General features: G+C 38.7%; 2 protein-coding genes across 2 annotated transcripts in view; one reads left to right on the top strand and one right to left on the bottom strand.

Moving 5' to 3' along the window:
• The first annotated feature begins 613 nt into the window (after positions 1-613).
• gnpat (glyceronephosphate O-acyltransferase) overlaps positions 614-18075 on the top strand; it is a 30149-nt gene continuing 12687 nt past the window's right edge. The window contains exons 1-9 of the mRNA XM_079889301.1: positions 614-950; positions 1715-1906; positions 3271-3447; positions 4408-4537; positions 8977-9104; positions 10919-10994; positions 11496-11647; positions 16415-16545; positions 17094-17317. Of these exons, the coding sequence (XP_079745427.1) occupies positions 921-950; positions 1715-1906; positions 3271-3447; positions 4408-4537; positions 8977-9104; positions 10919-10994; positions 11496-11647; positions 16415-16545; positions 17094-17317 (1240 nt within the window). The 5' untranslated portion in view covers positions 614-920. The remainder of the gene's footprint in view (positions 951-1714; positions 1907-3270; positions 3448-4407; positions 4538-8976; positions 9105-10918; positions 10995-11495; positions 11648-16414; positions 16546-17093; positions 17318-18075) is intronic.
• On the bottom strand, positions 5376-7264 carry LOC307168979 (zona pellucida sperm-binding protein 3-like). Its single transcript, XM_079889302.1, has 8 exons — positions 6696-7264; positions 6496-6614; positions 6320-6423; positions 6072-6249; positions 5870-5987; positions 5708-5790; positions 5540-5631; positions 5376-5472 (listed from the first exon to the last, which is right to left on the bottom strand). Exons 1-8 carry the CDS (start codon positions 7218-7220, stop codon positions 5420-5422), a joined length of 1272 nt encoding a protein of 423 aa, XP_079745428.1. The 5' UTR covers positions 7221-7264; the 3' UTR covers positions 5376-5419.

Below are 18075 nucleotides of genomic sequence, written 5' to 3'. Positions count from 1 at the left end.
TCTGACACCGCCCATTAGAATATTAGAAGGAGGAAAATCTAACAGCTGTCGAAATGAAACCCGCAGTTTTCCTCCAGGAGGCGCGTTGAGGTTCAGAGAGACAGACCTCCATTCAACCGCATTATAATCTCTCGGCGGTTTTGTCATAATGGAGACAGTTGTACGATTCGAAGTATACTCTTTTAAATCTATTAATTTCAGAAAATTGCTTCATGTAATAAAAATTCGTGCAGATTGTTTAAATAAAGTGATTAAATGAAAACAGCAATCTAGTAACGTTAATCACAAACGTCAGTGATTGGTCAATACGGATAGCGCTGGGAAAAGTAAACGGTACCACGTGTTATCATACAATTATACTGCGAAATGTTACAGATGTAAAATATTTCATCCATTTAGCAAATTTCAGCCATATTTATTTACCAAATCTCCCTATCTCTAAAAAGCTCGCCCTCCAAAAACTGATCAGTTAACCGCAATCCGGCAAACTCAAACTCACAAAATGATTGACAGGTAGAAAGTCGTTCCTGATTGGCTGAATCCGTTAGTTTAGCCAATCAGGTTTCGATTCGTTTTTGTTTCTGTTTACATCAAGGTGTTATTAGGACACCTCAGTAAAGTCTGTGGCGTAATAGGGAAATCTCACGAATGGCATTAAACAACTAGCTTAGAGCAGCAAAAATGATAATAATAGTAATAATTATAAATAAAATTATTATTTTGACCAATCCCAATCTGTCAGCCGTTCCGCCAAACCCCGCCCACCCAGTAACGACTGTTTCATACCATTCCAGCTGTTTGTTCTTGTATTTCTATGACAGGAATGAGGAGTTTCTGTGACACGAGCGATCAACCTTGATACAAACTTTCTCACACAGAACTCATTTGATCTACTACACTCATGCTTTGATAGACACTGAATGGAAATGGCGTCTAGAACACTGTATTCGGTAAGTGTTTTAGAGCATTTTTTTCTTTGCATGCTTTCTGACAAAGTAGTACATGCTTGCAACACTTGCAGTGTGAATCTTATCATAAGGCTTCCTGTAATGTTTTCCTTAAAGGATACTTTAAGTTCGTCCAGCGCATTGGATTTTTAAAATGATAGCCCTACACTATAAGAAAATATCCAACTTAAGTATGGCGGAATTGTATTAATTATAACATTAATAATTATATGTATATTTTAAGATAAAGATATTTTAATCTATTCATTTTCATATTCATATCTATTCATATGTCCATTCTTTGTTTACAAATAAATGGACATACCTATTAATTAATTACTAATGAACTGTATTTTGGAAAGTCATTAAACCAATGAAATAACACAAATGATTAAAAAGGAATTTTGTACAAATCCAAATTATCTCATGAATTATAATTTATTTTCATATAAATTAGAAACAGTTTCGGACAGATTACAGATATGCACACTCTGGGCATTCTGAAAATTAATTAATATGTGCAATTTGAATGGAGTTATTTTTAGTTTACAGTTCTTTTGAGCAAACATATTTATTAATTGTTTAAGCATAAGCAAATCAAAAGGTTTTGAAGAACATGAGAATACAAGAATATCGGTCCTTGAAATGTTATTCTTCAGTTTTTTTAAATGTAATTGTAATAAAAAAGCCCTTAAACTTTATATAAATGATCACCATCATCTTATCACTTAGCCTAATAAACAAACATGTTTTCTGTCTCCATACAGTCTAGGCAGCGGATGCTGAAGAAGCGGGATGATTTTGAAGACGTCCTGGAGGAGAGGCGGCGTTCCAGCGATCTGAGATACGCACTGAAATGTTACACTCCCTCACTTTATAAAGGACTAGTGCCCTGCGAAGCCAGCATGTTGAAAACTATAGTCCTGCAGTCGAACCACCTGCAGTATGTCATTAAACAGGTACAGAGCACCACCATTCCCTCAATGCCATATTTTCATGCAATAACTTACTTATGCTTTTAAAGAGGACCCTTTTACAAAGTCTTGGTTTTGTTATTGGGGTCTAGTTGAATAGGTTTTCATGTTTGAATGTTCAAAACACACTATTTTTCACGTTGCTGCACCGCTATCTTCCCAGTCTTGTCAGTAACGCTCTGGGTTTCGTTTTTCTAATGCATTGTTAGCCAACTATGGTCGTGAGTTCCGTCGTTACCAACATAGTTTAACGTTTTGCCGTTTCCTGAAACCATAGTTCCAACAAACATTTGCAAACAGCATCACAAACTTGCGTAGTTGGAACTGCAGCTCTTGTGCTGTGGTTAGCAGCAGAGTTTATTGTTAAATGACATGTGGACTTGAATAGATCTGCTCTCGGGCACAATAAGCAAGCTTACATCTTTCATTCTATTTAACCGTCAAAAATTACAGATTTTTAAATTTATTCCAATGAAATGATTGCACTATACTTTAGTTCAATAATGTTTTTTATTTAATATTAGCATTTTTAGGGGATTTATGGTACTACATTTTTTTTAATGCAGTAGTTATTGGCAGATTATTGATGAAGTGAAAAAAGTGTTAAAAAAAAGTGTAATTTAAAAAAAAAAAATTATTGACATTTATTGTTATAGAAAAATGCATAAAAATTAAATTTTAAATTTTAAATTAAATATATATTTTCCAAAACATATGTTACTCTAAAACTGCCATAAATCTAAACGAGCTGCATCCAAATTTGAGGTTGATGTCTCAAAAAATGAGCTTTCAGTAAGACTTTGTCTGTACGCAGTATCAAACGTTCCCACCAGATTAAATTTGTCATTTTTGACCGTGAACAATACAAGTGTAACTATATTTTTTCAGGACCATTTAACCTTTTTATGATTGTTTTTGTGTCCACACAGCAAGTGCCAAAACCTTTACCAAGTTTCGTACCATTTTGATGAAGAAGTAAAAAAAATAAAAAAAATATTCGTTAAATATATGCACATTTTAATCTCTATATTTTGGCTTGCCAACAATCAGTGCCGTATTTGAGTGCGCATGTGCCTAAATGCGAAAGGGAACCCCGGAGTATGACGTATAAGGGAACCCGCGATGAATCAAACATCAAGTAAAGCAAAATGACAGGGACCAGAAACAGTAAAGTAGTCAGTGCCATGTTCATTACAGCAGCATCTCAAAGATCTCAAATAGATTAATTAGCTGAAGTCATTTTCTTCCACCTGCGCGGGACGTCATTAACGACAGTCCTGTATCGTTTAACCAATGTTTAAAAATACAGATCAATTGATTTTAATGGCTACTGAATTGTGTGTGTGTAGGTTTCATCAGAATCAGGAGACAGTAGTGAGTGTGTGACGGAGGAAGCGTCTCTGATTCTGGATGAGATGGCTCACCGACTTCAGCTCAGCACCGTACGTTTCTTCGCCTTCACGCTCAGCAAAGCCTTCAAGAGACTCTTCCGCGGCGTGTGTGTCAATGAGGAGGGCATCCAGAGAGTGAGCGACTCTTTACTGTCCCCAACACACATGTGTGAAACATTCCTGCTGAAACACCTGGCTTATACACTATCAGCTGAATACTAGAGTCAGTAATGATACTGAAACATGTTCATCATCAGCGTTAATGCTTTAAGGTTACAGGGATTTAGAGGGGCTTAAATTCTTTATGACACTCTCATTAGTATGATGATCTCTTATTTGTCTGTTTAAATGTGCTTATTATCATATAGGTCAGTTTAGCTGATGGCTTCCTTCACAGGGTATTATATAAATATCACAGTTCAGAAGTTTGGAATTTTTTCTTTCTTTCAAGAAGTCTCTTATGTTTGCCATGGCTGCATTTATTTGATGAAAAATACTGTAAAAACAGTAATATTGTAAAAGATTATTAGACTTTTAAATACTGTTTTATATTTGAATATAATTTTAAAAATAAAATGTATTCCTGTGATCAAAGCTTTATTTTCAGCATCATTACTCTAGTCTTCAGTGTCACATGATCCTTCAGTAATCCGTTTAATATGCTGATTTAATGCTCTTATTATTATTATCACAGTTGAAAATTGTTCTGCTTGATATTTTTGTGGAAACCATGGTACTTTTTTTCAAGATTCTTTGAAATAGAAATCTTTTTAGAATAAACTATTATTGTTATATATATATATATATATATATATATATATATATATATAATATAATTATCTTGTGAATGGTAGTGAATCACAATTTCCACAAAAATATTATGCAATTTTCAACATTAATAAGAATAATAATAAATATTTCTTGAGCTGCCAATCAGTATATTAGAATGATTTCTTTGTAATCACACAAATAAATGAAGCCTTGGTGAGCATTTCATAAAAAAACAAACAAACAATATGTCCTGCCATTTGTTTTAATGAATATACCATGTAAATAGAGTTGATTTGTCATGTTGATTAGGTTCTCTCTCTCCAGCTCCAGCAGGCTGTACAGGAGCACCCGGTGGTTCTTCTGCCCAGCCACCGTAGTTACATGGACTTCCTGATGATGTCATACTTACTCTACATGTACGACCTCCCCCTGCCCGTGATTGCAGCTGGAATGGGTGGGTGTGAACAGCGTATTCATCAAAATTGCAATGATGCAATTAATTGTATCCTCCAAATCCATGTTGAACAACAGTATCTTCAGAGTTGTTTGAGGTCACACTGCTGCATTGTACCAGTCTGAAAACTATATTTAGTCTAGCTGTTAGATGTTGACAAGTAGACATGCTTTCCAAAATTTAGACCTGTTCTCTTTTTTTACCTGATTTGGTCAAAAAGTTCTTACCACAAAATGTTGGTCTTATAACTTTATGCCAGCCTCCTAAACAGTCCACACCTATTTGATTTGCTTGAGATGAGTGTTTGGATTCAACAGTTTTAATCCCACAAGGTTTCTTGTTCTCTCTGGGAGTTTTGAGGGGTGACCTTGTCTAAACAGTTTCAGGTTGATTTGATGTTTAGTTTCCTTTAGAACTAAGCAAAGAATGCTAGCTGGAGCTTTCTGTCATGTCTGACAAGTACATAAAGTAGATGAATTTGAGTAACACACTGTACTTCTCACTTGTACAGTCACAATTGTAAAACCACTTGATATTTGGAATTCACTTTCTGCACAGAAGGCATCACTTGTGCATAAATCAACCACGGATTACTTCTGTCCCAAGTGCTGTGCACGGTTTGGTCTCTTTCCCAAACATATGTAAAAGGTAGGGCACGCAGGCTTTTGACTCAAGTATGCTTACAGCTGCAAGTGTGCACACCAGTTCCTAGTCAGTGAAAATGACTGCATTCCTGCACTTGGCACACTGAAAAAGTGTAGGAAAATTAACTATAGTAAAGCAATTTTCTGGTGGTCCAAAATGCCTTTACAATACAAAAACACAAGTAAAGTCACTAATATATGAAGACTTTTATTGCCACTTCTTGCCATTCACAAGACATCAGTTAGCAATCACAATGGGGCCGATGGTTGCTTTCCCTTCTGATACCAGGCCTGAAAAAGACAGACTAGATGAGAAATTGAAAGTCCTTCTGCAAGAGCAATAGACTTCATGCGTTACCTGAATCAGGTAGTTCTCGTCCTTTTCTGCTGGAACCACATGTGGAGTCACAGCACATGCACACTTGGTCATTGTCATCTACAGAAGTCCATCTATAGACAGGAAAGGAAACTGGTTACCCATTTTTAACAACTCAAATCATTAGAGGTTGCAAATGGTATGCAATACCCATTATTGAAGGAGCAAGCCTTGTTCTCTGGACTTGTCGGGGTTGAGGCCATGACAGCCTTTAGAGCACAGGTGATGTACACCTTTAAAAAAAAAAAAAAAGACAGTTAAACGTGACCAGTAAGAGAACTCACCCACAGAACTACAGCCCAAAATGCATACCAAGCCACTATCAGCTTGCAGGAACCTGAAAGTCTCCAACTGAAACTGCAGCTCGTCATTCTGAACCCTGCGCATGAAACTGGAATTGGAGCCTGTGAGCTTTCCATCAACCAGGCACCTGAAAGAAGAGAAGGAGCGAAGGAGAGAAATCACTTTAGGCACTATTTGCAAATGGGTGTTTAAGGAGAGATTCCCTACTAACCCATAGTTCTCAATAAAGGAATATCTTGGAGAAGAGTTCACGTCAGGAACTGCAGTAGCCACACAGTCTCCCACAAAGATACGCAGAGGGACGTGGTTGTACTGCTTCACAGAAGCTTCAAGGTTCAGGAACTGCCCTAGGAAGTACTGATTGGATGGCCTCTCAAACATCCAGTCATCTGAAATTAAACTCATGTTGGCAACATTCCCTAGCCACTTCTGAAATTCTAACATTGCATACAGTATTACCAGTCATGAGCTTCAAGGAAAACACCAGAACTTCCTCTCCAACTTTTGTAGCAGCAAAAGGAACCCAGCTGGGCATCAGCACATTGCTGCTTACATTTTGCAACCTAGTGGAAGCAGTAAAACAAGATTAAGAATGTACCCTTTGGCAAAATTGCTTTGATAAGTTTTTTTTTTACCTTGAATAGTGACACTCAATTCCAACAGCTGCTGAATTAGACCTTACAATGGGAGTTCCTACTAAAGCCTCAGGAGTGTAGAGGAGGGTGAAGGTGTAAACAAGCTCATCATTAGTCATCTGAAAGCAGCACAAGTAGCAGGTTACTGGACAGACCTGACTTTTGCAGTTTCTAGGGTTAATCCATTAGCAGAAACTTACCATCAGAGAGCTGCCACATGTCTGGAGCTCATATTCAAAGATAAGGACTTGAGCTTCTGGATCCTCCCCTACAGCTGCACAGCCTCCTAAAGTGAGGAATGAAGGATTCACCAGCTGACCAGTCCCAAATAAGTCCTCCTTAACCTCCACATGCACAAAGTTCTCTCCACATTGTGCTGCAATACTCGCAGTAGCTGTAGGTACACGTAGTTCAAAAGGCACATCTGGCTGTTGGGGTTCTTCTGGCAATACTGGAAAACGCCACGTCAAAGGCACAACAGGACCCTGCATTAGTTGTTTGGACTGCGTATTTGCAGGCTCTTGAAGATTCCATGGATCAGCCTCAACAGAATTCACTGCAGGCCTTGCAGGCCTAAAAGATGTTGATACATGTGGGCCTTGGAGAGCTTGCTGAGACACTAAATCTGGTGGCTGTTGCTGTTGAAATCCTGACCTCTGTGCAAAACACAAGTCAATTGCTGTAAGCAGCAACAATCCAGAAAAACTGAAAACCACCAGTCCCATTGCTGAAAAACTTCTGAAACCTCCAGAATACCTGTTGGTCTTCTGCTGTGCCTTTTTCAAGAGCAGGAAATTAAAGAGACTCCACCCCTTTTGACAAGCTTAATGATTTTCCAGACTTGCTTCATTAAAAGCATTGTACACTCCAAAAGAGTACAACCTAGATCCAGGTGGCTCACTTGTTTTGTAACTGTCCATTGGACGTCAAGCAGTGAACCAACACAGTAGAAAAATGGTTTCCCCTGGTTTCACAGACAAGGCTTAAGGCGGGAATACACTGCGATTTCAGCAAGGTTACCAACTCACACTGTATGAGTAGATCGCTTAAAAACCTTAAGTCATGTAAGGTTGTTGCTTGAATGCTGAAAAAAGAAAACAATTTTATTCTTGTTGTATTGTCAGACAAAGATGATACAATTTTGATGTAATGAAAGTGGAGACATATATTTTCTTGCATATAGTAAATCTGAATGGAAATGTAATTTTATTGATTCATTTTTTTTAATTATTGAAAAAAAAATGTAGGCTAGAATCTTGGTTCAATCCATGAGTTGTCATTCGACAGATCTGAATGCGAGCTTTCAGTCCATTGTCAAGTCAAGTCACCTTTATTTATATAGCGCTTTTTGCAATACAGATTGTTTCAGCTTTACAGCGATAACAGGAAAATAATGCAACAAAGTTTGTTTCTGCTTTACAGCAGATCTAGAAGAAAATAGCATCATAGTCCAGCTTAAGTAAGTTCAGTGATGGTTAATTTTTGTTCAATTTAGTTTGTTTATACATACAGCTTCTCTGGAGAAAACAGTATTATCTTTGAATTTGCTTTACTTTATCTCTATAGTCATCTCAATTTTGCAGCTTTGGCTCAGATTCATAATCTGAATAAATGCAAGCCCTTAACTGTGGCAGTTTAGTTTTATATATTGCACGGCTCTGTGAAATACTTGATTCTGATTGCTCAATAGCGCCATCCAGCGGTAAATTATTCCCAGATAACAACCGCTGAAAACAGAAACACAGGCTCATCCGGGTTACTGAAGTCAGCAGCGCTATACGCTTGCTAGGAATGGTTTTTCTTCGTGGAAATTTTGCGTTTGGTGAGCTAATAAAATATTAAAACTCAGTCGAATCAATATTTTGTGTATATTTATTTAATTATGCCATCCAGCATCGTGGACTCACTCTCACTTGTTTCATACAAGCGCAGCTGCTGCCGTTTTGTGACTATTGTTTTACACTGTTGGATTATGAGATACAAAAAGGTACGATTTCAAAACAGTTTAATCTGAAAAAAAAATATTTTATCCCCATAATTATTTATGTGGCGAAATGCTGTGTAATAAGTGATATGAATGACTGTATACCGTATCTCTTAAATGTAGAGCCGTGAGCCGATAAATGTATCTATACTATGGTAAAATCATGGTATTTTTGTAGTACTCTGGAGTACTGTAAACACAATGTTAAATTAAAATGTAAATAAAATTGTAACATGATTGCACAGATTTTTTTATAAGAATGCAAACAGATTTTTTTTTTAAAAGTTAAAAGTTATAATATTTAACTTATATTACTTATATATTACTTATAATGAATAAAATGTTATTAAACATAACAACTTAATAATTAAAGTTTAAAGTTATTTAATATTTTCATCTAACATGGTTTTTACAGTAAAATGATTAAAACTGTTGATTTCATATTACTATATGTTTGTTACATGTAGTGTTCACTAATGTCATGATGTTTCCTGCAGATTTTATGAGCATGAAGTTTATTGGTGAGATGCTGCGTATGTCGGGAGCGTTTTTCATCCGTCGGTCGTTTGGAGGAGATAAACTTTACTGGGCTGTGTTTTCTGAGTATGTGAAGACCATGCTGAGGGTAAGACCCTTCATCCAAACAACTGAACAAATGAGCAAATCAGGGAATTAGACTGTCCTTAATATATAGGATGAAATGCAGGCTTCATATTGTGGATTTAAGGCTTTTAACTTGGCCTGCTCGATTATGGCAAAAATCATAATCATGATTATTTTGGTCAATATTGTAATCAAGATTATTTGACACGATTATGAGTGGGCTATATGTCCATAACCTTATATGAGTAATTTATTTAATGATAGCAATATTTGCAATAAGTGTTTATGCTGGAAATGTACATTTTAGACAACAGTGGAATTTTACAATTCTCGATTCCAATTGCGATACCACAGCAGATTGTTAACTAATGTAAGTAAAAAAAAGTCCTCAAAAATTATTGAAAATAATTAAACAGTCAGAAAAGTTTTTTATGCAAGTCTATGTGTATTCAGCTAACAGCCTAGTACAGAAATTGAATAATAAAATGTAAAATAAAACACAGCATAGTCTTCATTACTTAAACTTGCTTTGGTTCTTATTAAAGCTACAAAAGTTATTCAGTCAAGTGCAGTGAGTAATTTTTTTTGTGTGTCTTTTGTTGTTTGATTGAAATTAGACTGCAGCAGGAATATTAGGCTGCTGTCTCTTTAAGAATGAATGCACAGATCTAATATACTGATACACATTCAATTTTCTCTCACTTAAGACATAAATGACTGGGTTTGAGTGATAGCTCACCAAGCCGGTCATTTTGACTTATTTTTGTGTGAAGGCCGTTTTGACTGCTTGGACGCGCACCCGAAGCTCAAAGTTCACTTAGCGTGTCTGTGCTCTTTTAATAACTTTTTAATATCAAGCACGTCCTATTTTATGAAAGTTGCATTACATTACTTTACTAATTTGCATGAAATTTGGGCTTTTAAGGAGGTGAAAAAGTGCACCTCTGCAGTTGGGCACAATAATTGTTTTACCTCTATTATCATATATTCATAATCGTTGGAAGCCGAAATATAAACTCAATTTTGATTAATCGCACAGCCCTACTTTTCACACTGCTCTTAACCCTCTTATAAACATGTAACTGGAAGGGCATTTTACCTTTGATCAAGAAGCAGTTCAAACAGGTCGAAACTATTAGTAGGTTTGGAACTGACTATTTAAAGGGATAGTTCACCCAAAAATAATCCCATTATTTACTCACCCTCAAGCAATCCTAGGTGTATATGACTTTCTTCTTTCAGCCAAACACAATCTGAGTTATATTAAAAAACAACCTGTCTCTTCCAAGCTTTATAATGGGAGTGAATACAGCCTCAGGTTTAGAAGTCCAAAAAAGTGGATCCATCCAATATAAAAGTGCTCCATACGGCTCCATTGGGTTAATAAAGGCCTTCAGAAGCAAAGGGATGGGTTTTTGTAATAAACATATCCATATTTATAACTTCATAAACTGTAATCACTGGCTTCCGGTAACGGCCGTACACGAGTCTAGTTCTGGCGGAAGAGTGACCTCTGACCCTCAACTAAAGCCTTTATTAACCCCTTGGAGCCGTATGGATTACTTTTATGATGGATGGATGCACTTTTTGGCTTCAAAATCTCAGGCTCTATTCACTCCCATTATAAAGCTTGAAAGAGACAGGATATTTTTTAATATAACTCTGATTGTCTTTGGCTCAAAGTCATATACACCAAGTGTGGCTTGAGCGTGAGTAAATTATGGGAAAATTTTCAGTCTTGGATGAAATAACCCTTTAATGTATATACTTCCATTCTTGACAGTTGAAAATATACATTGTTGAAAATTATTAACCTGTTATTTGTTGTTTATTCAGAATGGTTATGCCCCAATTGAGTTCTTCTTGGAAGGAACTAGAAGCAGGACGTGCAAATCTCTTACACCAAAGACGGGTAATTATACATCGATTATCGATTTGTAAAATTTTTATACAATTTCAAAAACAGGCTGTGCTGCTGTGACATTTTTTTGTGCGTTTCATTTTGATAAAAGCTCTTTGCTGACTTCTGCATGTATTGTGCAGCGTCAAGGCTTTTCCCCACTTTTCTGCCTTTTTTATTGCTGCACAAATAAATTCAAGGTGACAGGAAACATTTTTTTTGGGGTCTGCATTGCTTGTTCACAGAAAGTGAGATGCCAGCTAAATGAAATTTCACAGGATTTTCTCAATTGAATCATAGTCCCAGAATGAAATGGCGCCCCTGACTAATTTATGGCACAAAGGTTCAAAACGACAGCTTGAAACCCGGAGAGCCCGACGGTGGCAGCTCATCAATCAAACCGAACAAAAGCAAATTTAGATGAATGAGAGAAACAAAATGGTCCACCTCTTTTGAGCACCGTTTTGTGTCAGCTTCATCTCCCACACTCTTTCATTTCTTCTTCTCCCTCAGGGTTGTTGAATATTGTGATGGAGCCTTTTTTTAAAGGAGAGCTATTTGACGTGAACCTGGTTCCTGTCAGCATCAGCTACGAGAGAATTCTGGAAGAATCTCTGTACGCCCGTGAGCTGCTTGGCGTCCCGAAGCCCAAAGAGTCGACCTCGGTATGCGTGGCCTTCTTCTACGCATTCCATCATTTTTTAGCCGACATACTGTATATGAACAAAATATATGCAGCAAGAAATATTCTCTTAATCAGTGTCTTGTTTTCCAGTAAGAAAAAAAACAACAACAAACATTCAACAACAACACATACACCATTGTTCATTGTTCACCATTGATCGGTTAAGACTTGTAAGGGGTTTTACTGTCAAAGACCCAGAACCAGTTTTGATGAATGAAGACCCAGAGTCAGAATTATAATAAATTGAAGAAAATATTTACTGAAGATAGTTTGCAGTTTCATCAGCAGAAGTCAGCTTCAAGACTCACACAGGAATTTGTAGGCTGCCCTGCTTACAGTTACACAGATCACAGCAGTTATACCCTTCACCAAGGTCTAAGCTACATCCTTGCTTCAGGTTGCAGTTTCTGATTGGCTAAGAAATAGATAAACATAGTAATTTTCCAAACATATGGAAGCATATCTCCAACGATTATGCAGCTGACACTCGGACCCTGAAGTTAGGCACGTCGTGACCTTCCAGGTCGCAGATTTGGGTTGATGGGCGCCAGCCTGTCCCGAACAACAACTCAGTCAATCCCCAATAATGCCAGTGGTACCTTAACCTGCAACCAAAAAGACTAACACACACACCGACACAGCTTTTCCAAGGTTGGATTTGGTTAGGCTCTTACTATAAACAGGAGAGTCCTCTCAAAACATCAAGATAATGCGTTCTTTCTCTCAAGGAGATCTACACTTTAGTCTAACTGGAAAGTAAGGCTTTAACAAAGAAATGGTCCCTTAAACTATTGGCTTCAGTGACCCCTGAGACCATTGCTGTCAGAGTACCCTAGAAAAACGTCTCAGGTTACAACTGTAACCTATTTTCCCTGAGAACAGGGAATGAAACACTGCGGTTGAGCGCTATGGGGAACCCCTTTGCGTGAACCGGTGTCTGAAACACTTATCTAATCACGGCAATCCTATTGGCTGGCGACAGCCTATGACATCATCACTAGTGCGACCCGGAAGTATAAAAGGGGAGCCTGGAGAACATGTCAACAACTTATCGTCTGAGGGGACTGTTCAGCAGGCATCCCCAAAGCATGTTCTCTCATTCCCTGTTCTCAGGGAACAGAGGTTACAGTCATAACCTGAGACGTTCCCTTTCGAAATGGAACTCGCACTGCGTCAGAGCACTATGGGGAACGATCTACCCACGCCGCCATGCTGAGGGGAGTGCATGCCAAATTATGGCTGTGACAAAAAACGTCAAAAACGGCAGTTTCACTGAAATGCCAAAAACAATCCCCCTTTGGGTCACATACAGGCTGTCAGTGACTGTATTCCCTACAGCCACTGCCCGAGCTTCATGCTAAGCAAGGAAGTAACTTTGTGCTTTCACACAAAGGACTTGACCCAGAGCCAGGTCAAGGGCATGGAGACCACAGCCCGACTTTTAGAGGGAGGTTCCTTTAAGGGAATATGGCCAGGTGGTCCAAAGGAGTCCCGTCCAGTCACTTTATGAGGGGGACGTGAAGTCAACCCCACATGCCACCAGGGAGGCTGACCTGGTCTAATTTAATGACCTAGTCTTGCCAACAACCTGTCTGTTTCCTAAACAGAGTCTCTGACATATTTTGCCTCCCTTGTAGAGGCATCCAATAGGGAGGACTGCAGATAGTGGCAGTGATCGCTGACAGACCGGATCATAGAGACGGGCATCCTGGAGAGTAGAACTCAGCATAGCGCTTTCTAACCCTTGCGAACGAGTGGAGTAACTCTACTCGATCCTGGATCTACACAGTGCTTCAGAGCCCTGTGGAGGCTGGGCACTCTGAAAGGGACCCTAATCAGAGGAGCGCCTCCAGCTCTAAGGCTGATCTAACAGGGAGGCCTCGTGAGAGTTCTTCGACCTGACGACCACATTTAGGGAGCCAAGTATTCCTACAGAACGATCCTCAGATAGATTCTGGAACACTATACTCATAACCTGATAAGTATTGGCCAGGCTCTTGGCTAGGTTTTACCCTTGCAATGCTAAGCATCCAACTCGTTGGGGAGCCGCCTTCAAGGAGGCCTGTCAAGGCCTAACTACTTGATAGAGGGATTGTTAGCAGAGCTAGTCACAGTGGTCAGGTGCTCTCACAGACATGTCTGTGGGCCTGGTTATACTTATTTCACATTGCCAACAGGCAGTGTACTCAGCAAAAGTGCTGTCGACCCTTAAAGCAAGGGGAGTACAATCTTACGCTACCGGATTATCAAGGAGGCCTACAGTAAGGCCTACTGCTTCTACTTTCACAGACGTCAGCCAGGACATTGCTTTGTTCCTTAAACAGAGTCTCTAACACTATTTGCCTCACTAGTGGAGGCATCCGATAGGGAGGACTGCAGATAGTGGCAGTAAGCACTCACAGGCCGGATCATAGAGACGGGCATCCTGGAGAGTAGAACTCAGCATAGCGCTTCCTAACCCTTGCAAACAAGGGGAGTGACTCTACTCGATCTTGGATCTACACAGTGCTTCAGAGCCCTGTGGAGGCTGGGCACTCTGAAAGGGACCCTAATAAGGGGAGCACCTCCAGCTCTAAGGTTTACATTGCCAACAGGCAGTGTACTCAGCAGAAGGCCTATCAACCCTTTAAAGCAAGGGGAGTACAATCTTACGCTACCGGACTATCGAGGAGGCCTATTGTAAGGCCTACAGCTTCGAATGTCACGGGCGTCAGCCCAGACAGTGTTTCGGCTCTAAGGGAGCATACTCAACCATCGCAAGTGGGAGGGAGTAACTAATCTGTCTCTACCTGAGCCTTGGTGGTGAAGGGTGATATCATACGAGCTATGGGTAGCAAAGTACTCCAAATAAAGACCCTAACAAGGGGTGTACTATCAGCATGACGCTGAGGAATGTATCAGGGTCGAGGCCTATTGTTTTGTATTTTTTACAAGACAGATTTTACATACTCTACTAAACCCAAGGAAATGGAGGCCACAGTAAGCGGCCAACGACATTCAACCTTAAGACTTGAATTATTTTATTCAAGAGGCTCAGCGGAAATTTTTTTTTTTTTTCAATTTTAAGGCCTTCCTGGATAAGCAATACAATAAGCTACAATACTTAGCTCTAAAGGGCGGGGGCCTGAGCATACTGCTTCTTACTTTCTAGAAAGAAAAGGCCTAACAACGCCCATGATATATCTGCATGGGAGGCTTTTTGAAGATAGCCTGCTACCTTTGCTGCTATCTACCCTGTAACACCACTAGCATTCTTACGCCTAGTGCAAAAGGCGGGCCTTGGCTAGGCGACTCTTGTAGTAAGAGGAGGCCAGTACTAGGAACAACTAGATTTACAGGAAAAATGATCCTGATGAGCTCTAGCTCTAAGGAGCCTACACTCAGATACTGAGAGGCTTGAGGCGAGAATGCTCAGCAAACCGCCACCAATTTCCTAGTTATTAAGCCTAAGCCAGAAATCGAGGCGGCCCCATGAATATAAAGTGACTGAAGTTCAGAGCTATAATCTCAGCGACTCTCTAAAGTAAGAGGAGAACTGCTGCTCTAGTATAAGGTGGCTATCAAGGTGGCCCAAAGAGGGCCAACGCTTGGCTTTGTAGTTCTATCTGGAGCTTGACAGAGTATTGGCCTCAGTAGAATAACTCCCAATAGGGAGGAAGCCATCTCACACAAAAAATGTCTATTTGGTGCTCGGATGAACGGTGGCCTCACTGGAGAATTATTCCAAACAGCCAACCTGTTCACTACTACAGATTGGCACTACCCGTTATATAAGCCTGATGACTCTAACATAAGAGGAGGCCTATGAGAAGGGTATGCATAGCCTACCTACAGTACATTGAAGCAGCAGTGCATTCCAGAACCCACACCCTTCAGACTTTTACATTTTTTTGAAAGAAGACTTTTATGCTTACCAAGCCTGCATTTATTTGTTAAAAAGTGATAAATACAGTAAAAACAGTAATTTTGTCAAATATTGTTACAATTTAAAATAAAAAGTTTTAATATATTTTAAAATGTGATTTATTCCTGTGATCAAAGATGAATTTTCATCATCATTACTCCAGTCTTCACTGTCACATGATTCTTCAGAAATAATACTAATATCCTGATTTTCTGCTCAAGAATCATTTCTTATTATTACGTTGAAAACGATTGTGCTGCTTAATATTTTTGTGGAAATCTTGACACATTTTGTTTTAGATTCGTCGATGAATGGAAAGTAAAAAAAAAAAAAAAAAAAAATTGTAACAATGTAAGTCTTTTGATCAATTTAATGCATACTTGAATAAATGTATTGAGTATTCATTTATTTAAATTCCAAACTTTTGAATGGTGTGTAAAAATTGTATGTACCTAGAAAGAATAAATAATTGTAATATTTTTCATATTGTGTACAAATGGATATATATATATATATATATATTACTCAAAAAATACTAAAATATATAAGCAATATAAGCAAATGTATATATATTTATATATGTATATATTTAAATATCTATGTATCTATATTTAAGCAAAAAGAGAAGTCTTTTTGTAAAATATGTATAAGGTTTATTTCTATTCTCACCACTTTGCCAAATATTCTTTCCGTGTTTCAGGCATAAATCCCCACTCAATGTTTGTAAATATATGCTTGTTTTGTACTGGGATATTTTTTTTTTGGAACATCCAGACATTTTATTGGAAAGACAGACCTCAGAGTTTTAATTGTTCTGTTTTTATTGACATCAATTTCTCTCAGGGTCTGTTGAAGGCCCGACAGGTCTTGAGTGAGGACTATGGCAGTATGCATGTGTACTTTGGTCATCCTGTATCTTTGCGCAGTCTGGCAGAGGGAAAAATAAACCGCTCTCAGTACAACCTGCTGCCAAGGTATGACACCTGCAATCAGCCAAAGTTTTTCACTAAAGGTCATTATTCACACAAAGCATTTTGGGTCCCACTTTATATTAGGTGTCTTTTACTACTATGTACAAACATTTAAAACTAACCATTTGATACAATGCACTTATTATGTACATACATGTACACATACATACATGTTTACATTTGTACTTCTATTTAAAAAAATTTTTTGCATGTAATTACAGCTGTAATGAATTTCTGTAATTACATCTGTAATTTCACTGTTGACCCTTATCTTACATCTTAAAAGAGACTTTAAAAATCTAACCGACCCCAAACTTTTGAATGGTAGTGAATGTCTATATTTATACATTTACATTCAATATTATGTTTATGTGTAGTTTATGTGTAGTAGATTAATCTTTATCTAATTTATTGCTAATTTATTACTTTTATTTTCTACAATCAGAGTTCAGCCACAGCATGTGTTTAGTTGTTAACCCTGTTCTGTACAAAGTGAAATATCATGTTGAACCTCCCGACTGACTTTAGTGTTTTTTAAAAAATTTTATCAGGTACATTCCTCAGAAACCCAGCACAGACAATCATGAATTTTTGAACGACGCTGCATTCCGTCTGGTCCGCATGCAGGAGGAGAACATGGTTCTAAAACCCTGGGTTCTCATTGCCACACTGCTGCTGCAGAACCCTGATGGCATGGACCTCTCCTCTCTCACGGAGCAGACCGACTGGCTTAGGCACCTGGCTCTGGCGTTTGGAGCGTTCTTGGACTGGCCTGGTAAGAGACTAATCACTGGATTTTTCAAAGCTAGTGTGAGAGTTTCATGGCATGTTTGAAAGCGATTCAGAGTTTTGAGTCTGAGACACTTAGGGGCCCTATCATACATCCGGTGCAATGCAGCGCCAGGCACGACGCAAGAGTTTTGTTTCAGCCCGTTGGCGTTATCATTTTCACGTCCTGCACCACGTTGTTTAAAGAGCAAATGCATTTGCGCCCATTTGTGCGCCCATGGGCTGGTCTGAAAACAAGGTGTGTTCTGGCGCATTGTTGGCGCGTTGCTATTTTGTAGAAACTGGCGCAATTAGTATTTTGTTATTTAAAGAGCGCATCAGTAATATGCGCCTATAGGCGGGTCCACAGTGTGCGTACACTTTGTCCCATAGATGGTCTGCTTGCGCGTTTTACCCTCGCGCACAACTGATCCGTTTCCTCTCTAGAGAAGCTTTCAGTTTTTCCGCTTGCAAATTCTGCCATGTAAATAGCAATCCGCCATGGCACGAGCACAACTGGCTTTTAAAGGGAATGGGAGATGAGACTCTGATTGGTTTATTGCACGTCACGCCCAAAACACACCCATTACTTATTAAGAGAATAGAAACAACCCTTTTAGACCATGCTCCGGGTGCGCCGACCATTTTTCCGTCGTTAAACTAGCAAAAGTGGATTCGGACACGCCATAACTGCACTTGTGCCGTGTGCTTTAGACCATGCGCTCAGATCGTTAAAATAGGGCCCTTAAAGGGATAGTTCACCCA

The sequence above is a fragment of the Squalius cephalus genome (assembly GCF_949319135.1).
Source record: "Squalius cephalus genome assembly, chromosome: 12".
Lineage (NCBI taxonomy): Eukaryota > Metazoa > Chordata > Actinopteri > Cypriniformes > Leuciscidae > Squalius > Squalius cephalus.
Note: the sequence above shows the minus strand (reverse complement) of the source record. Positions and strands in the feature narration are given on the sequence as shown.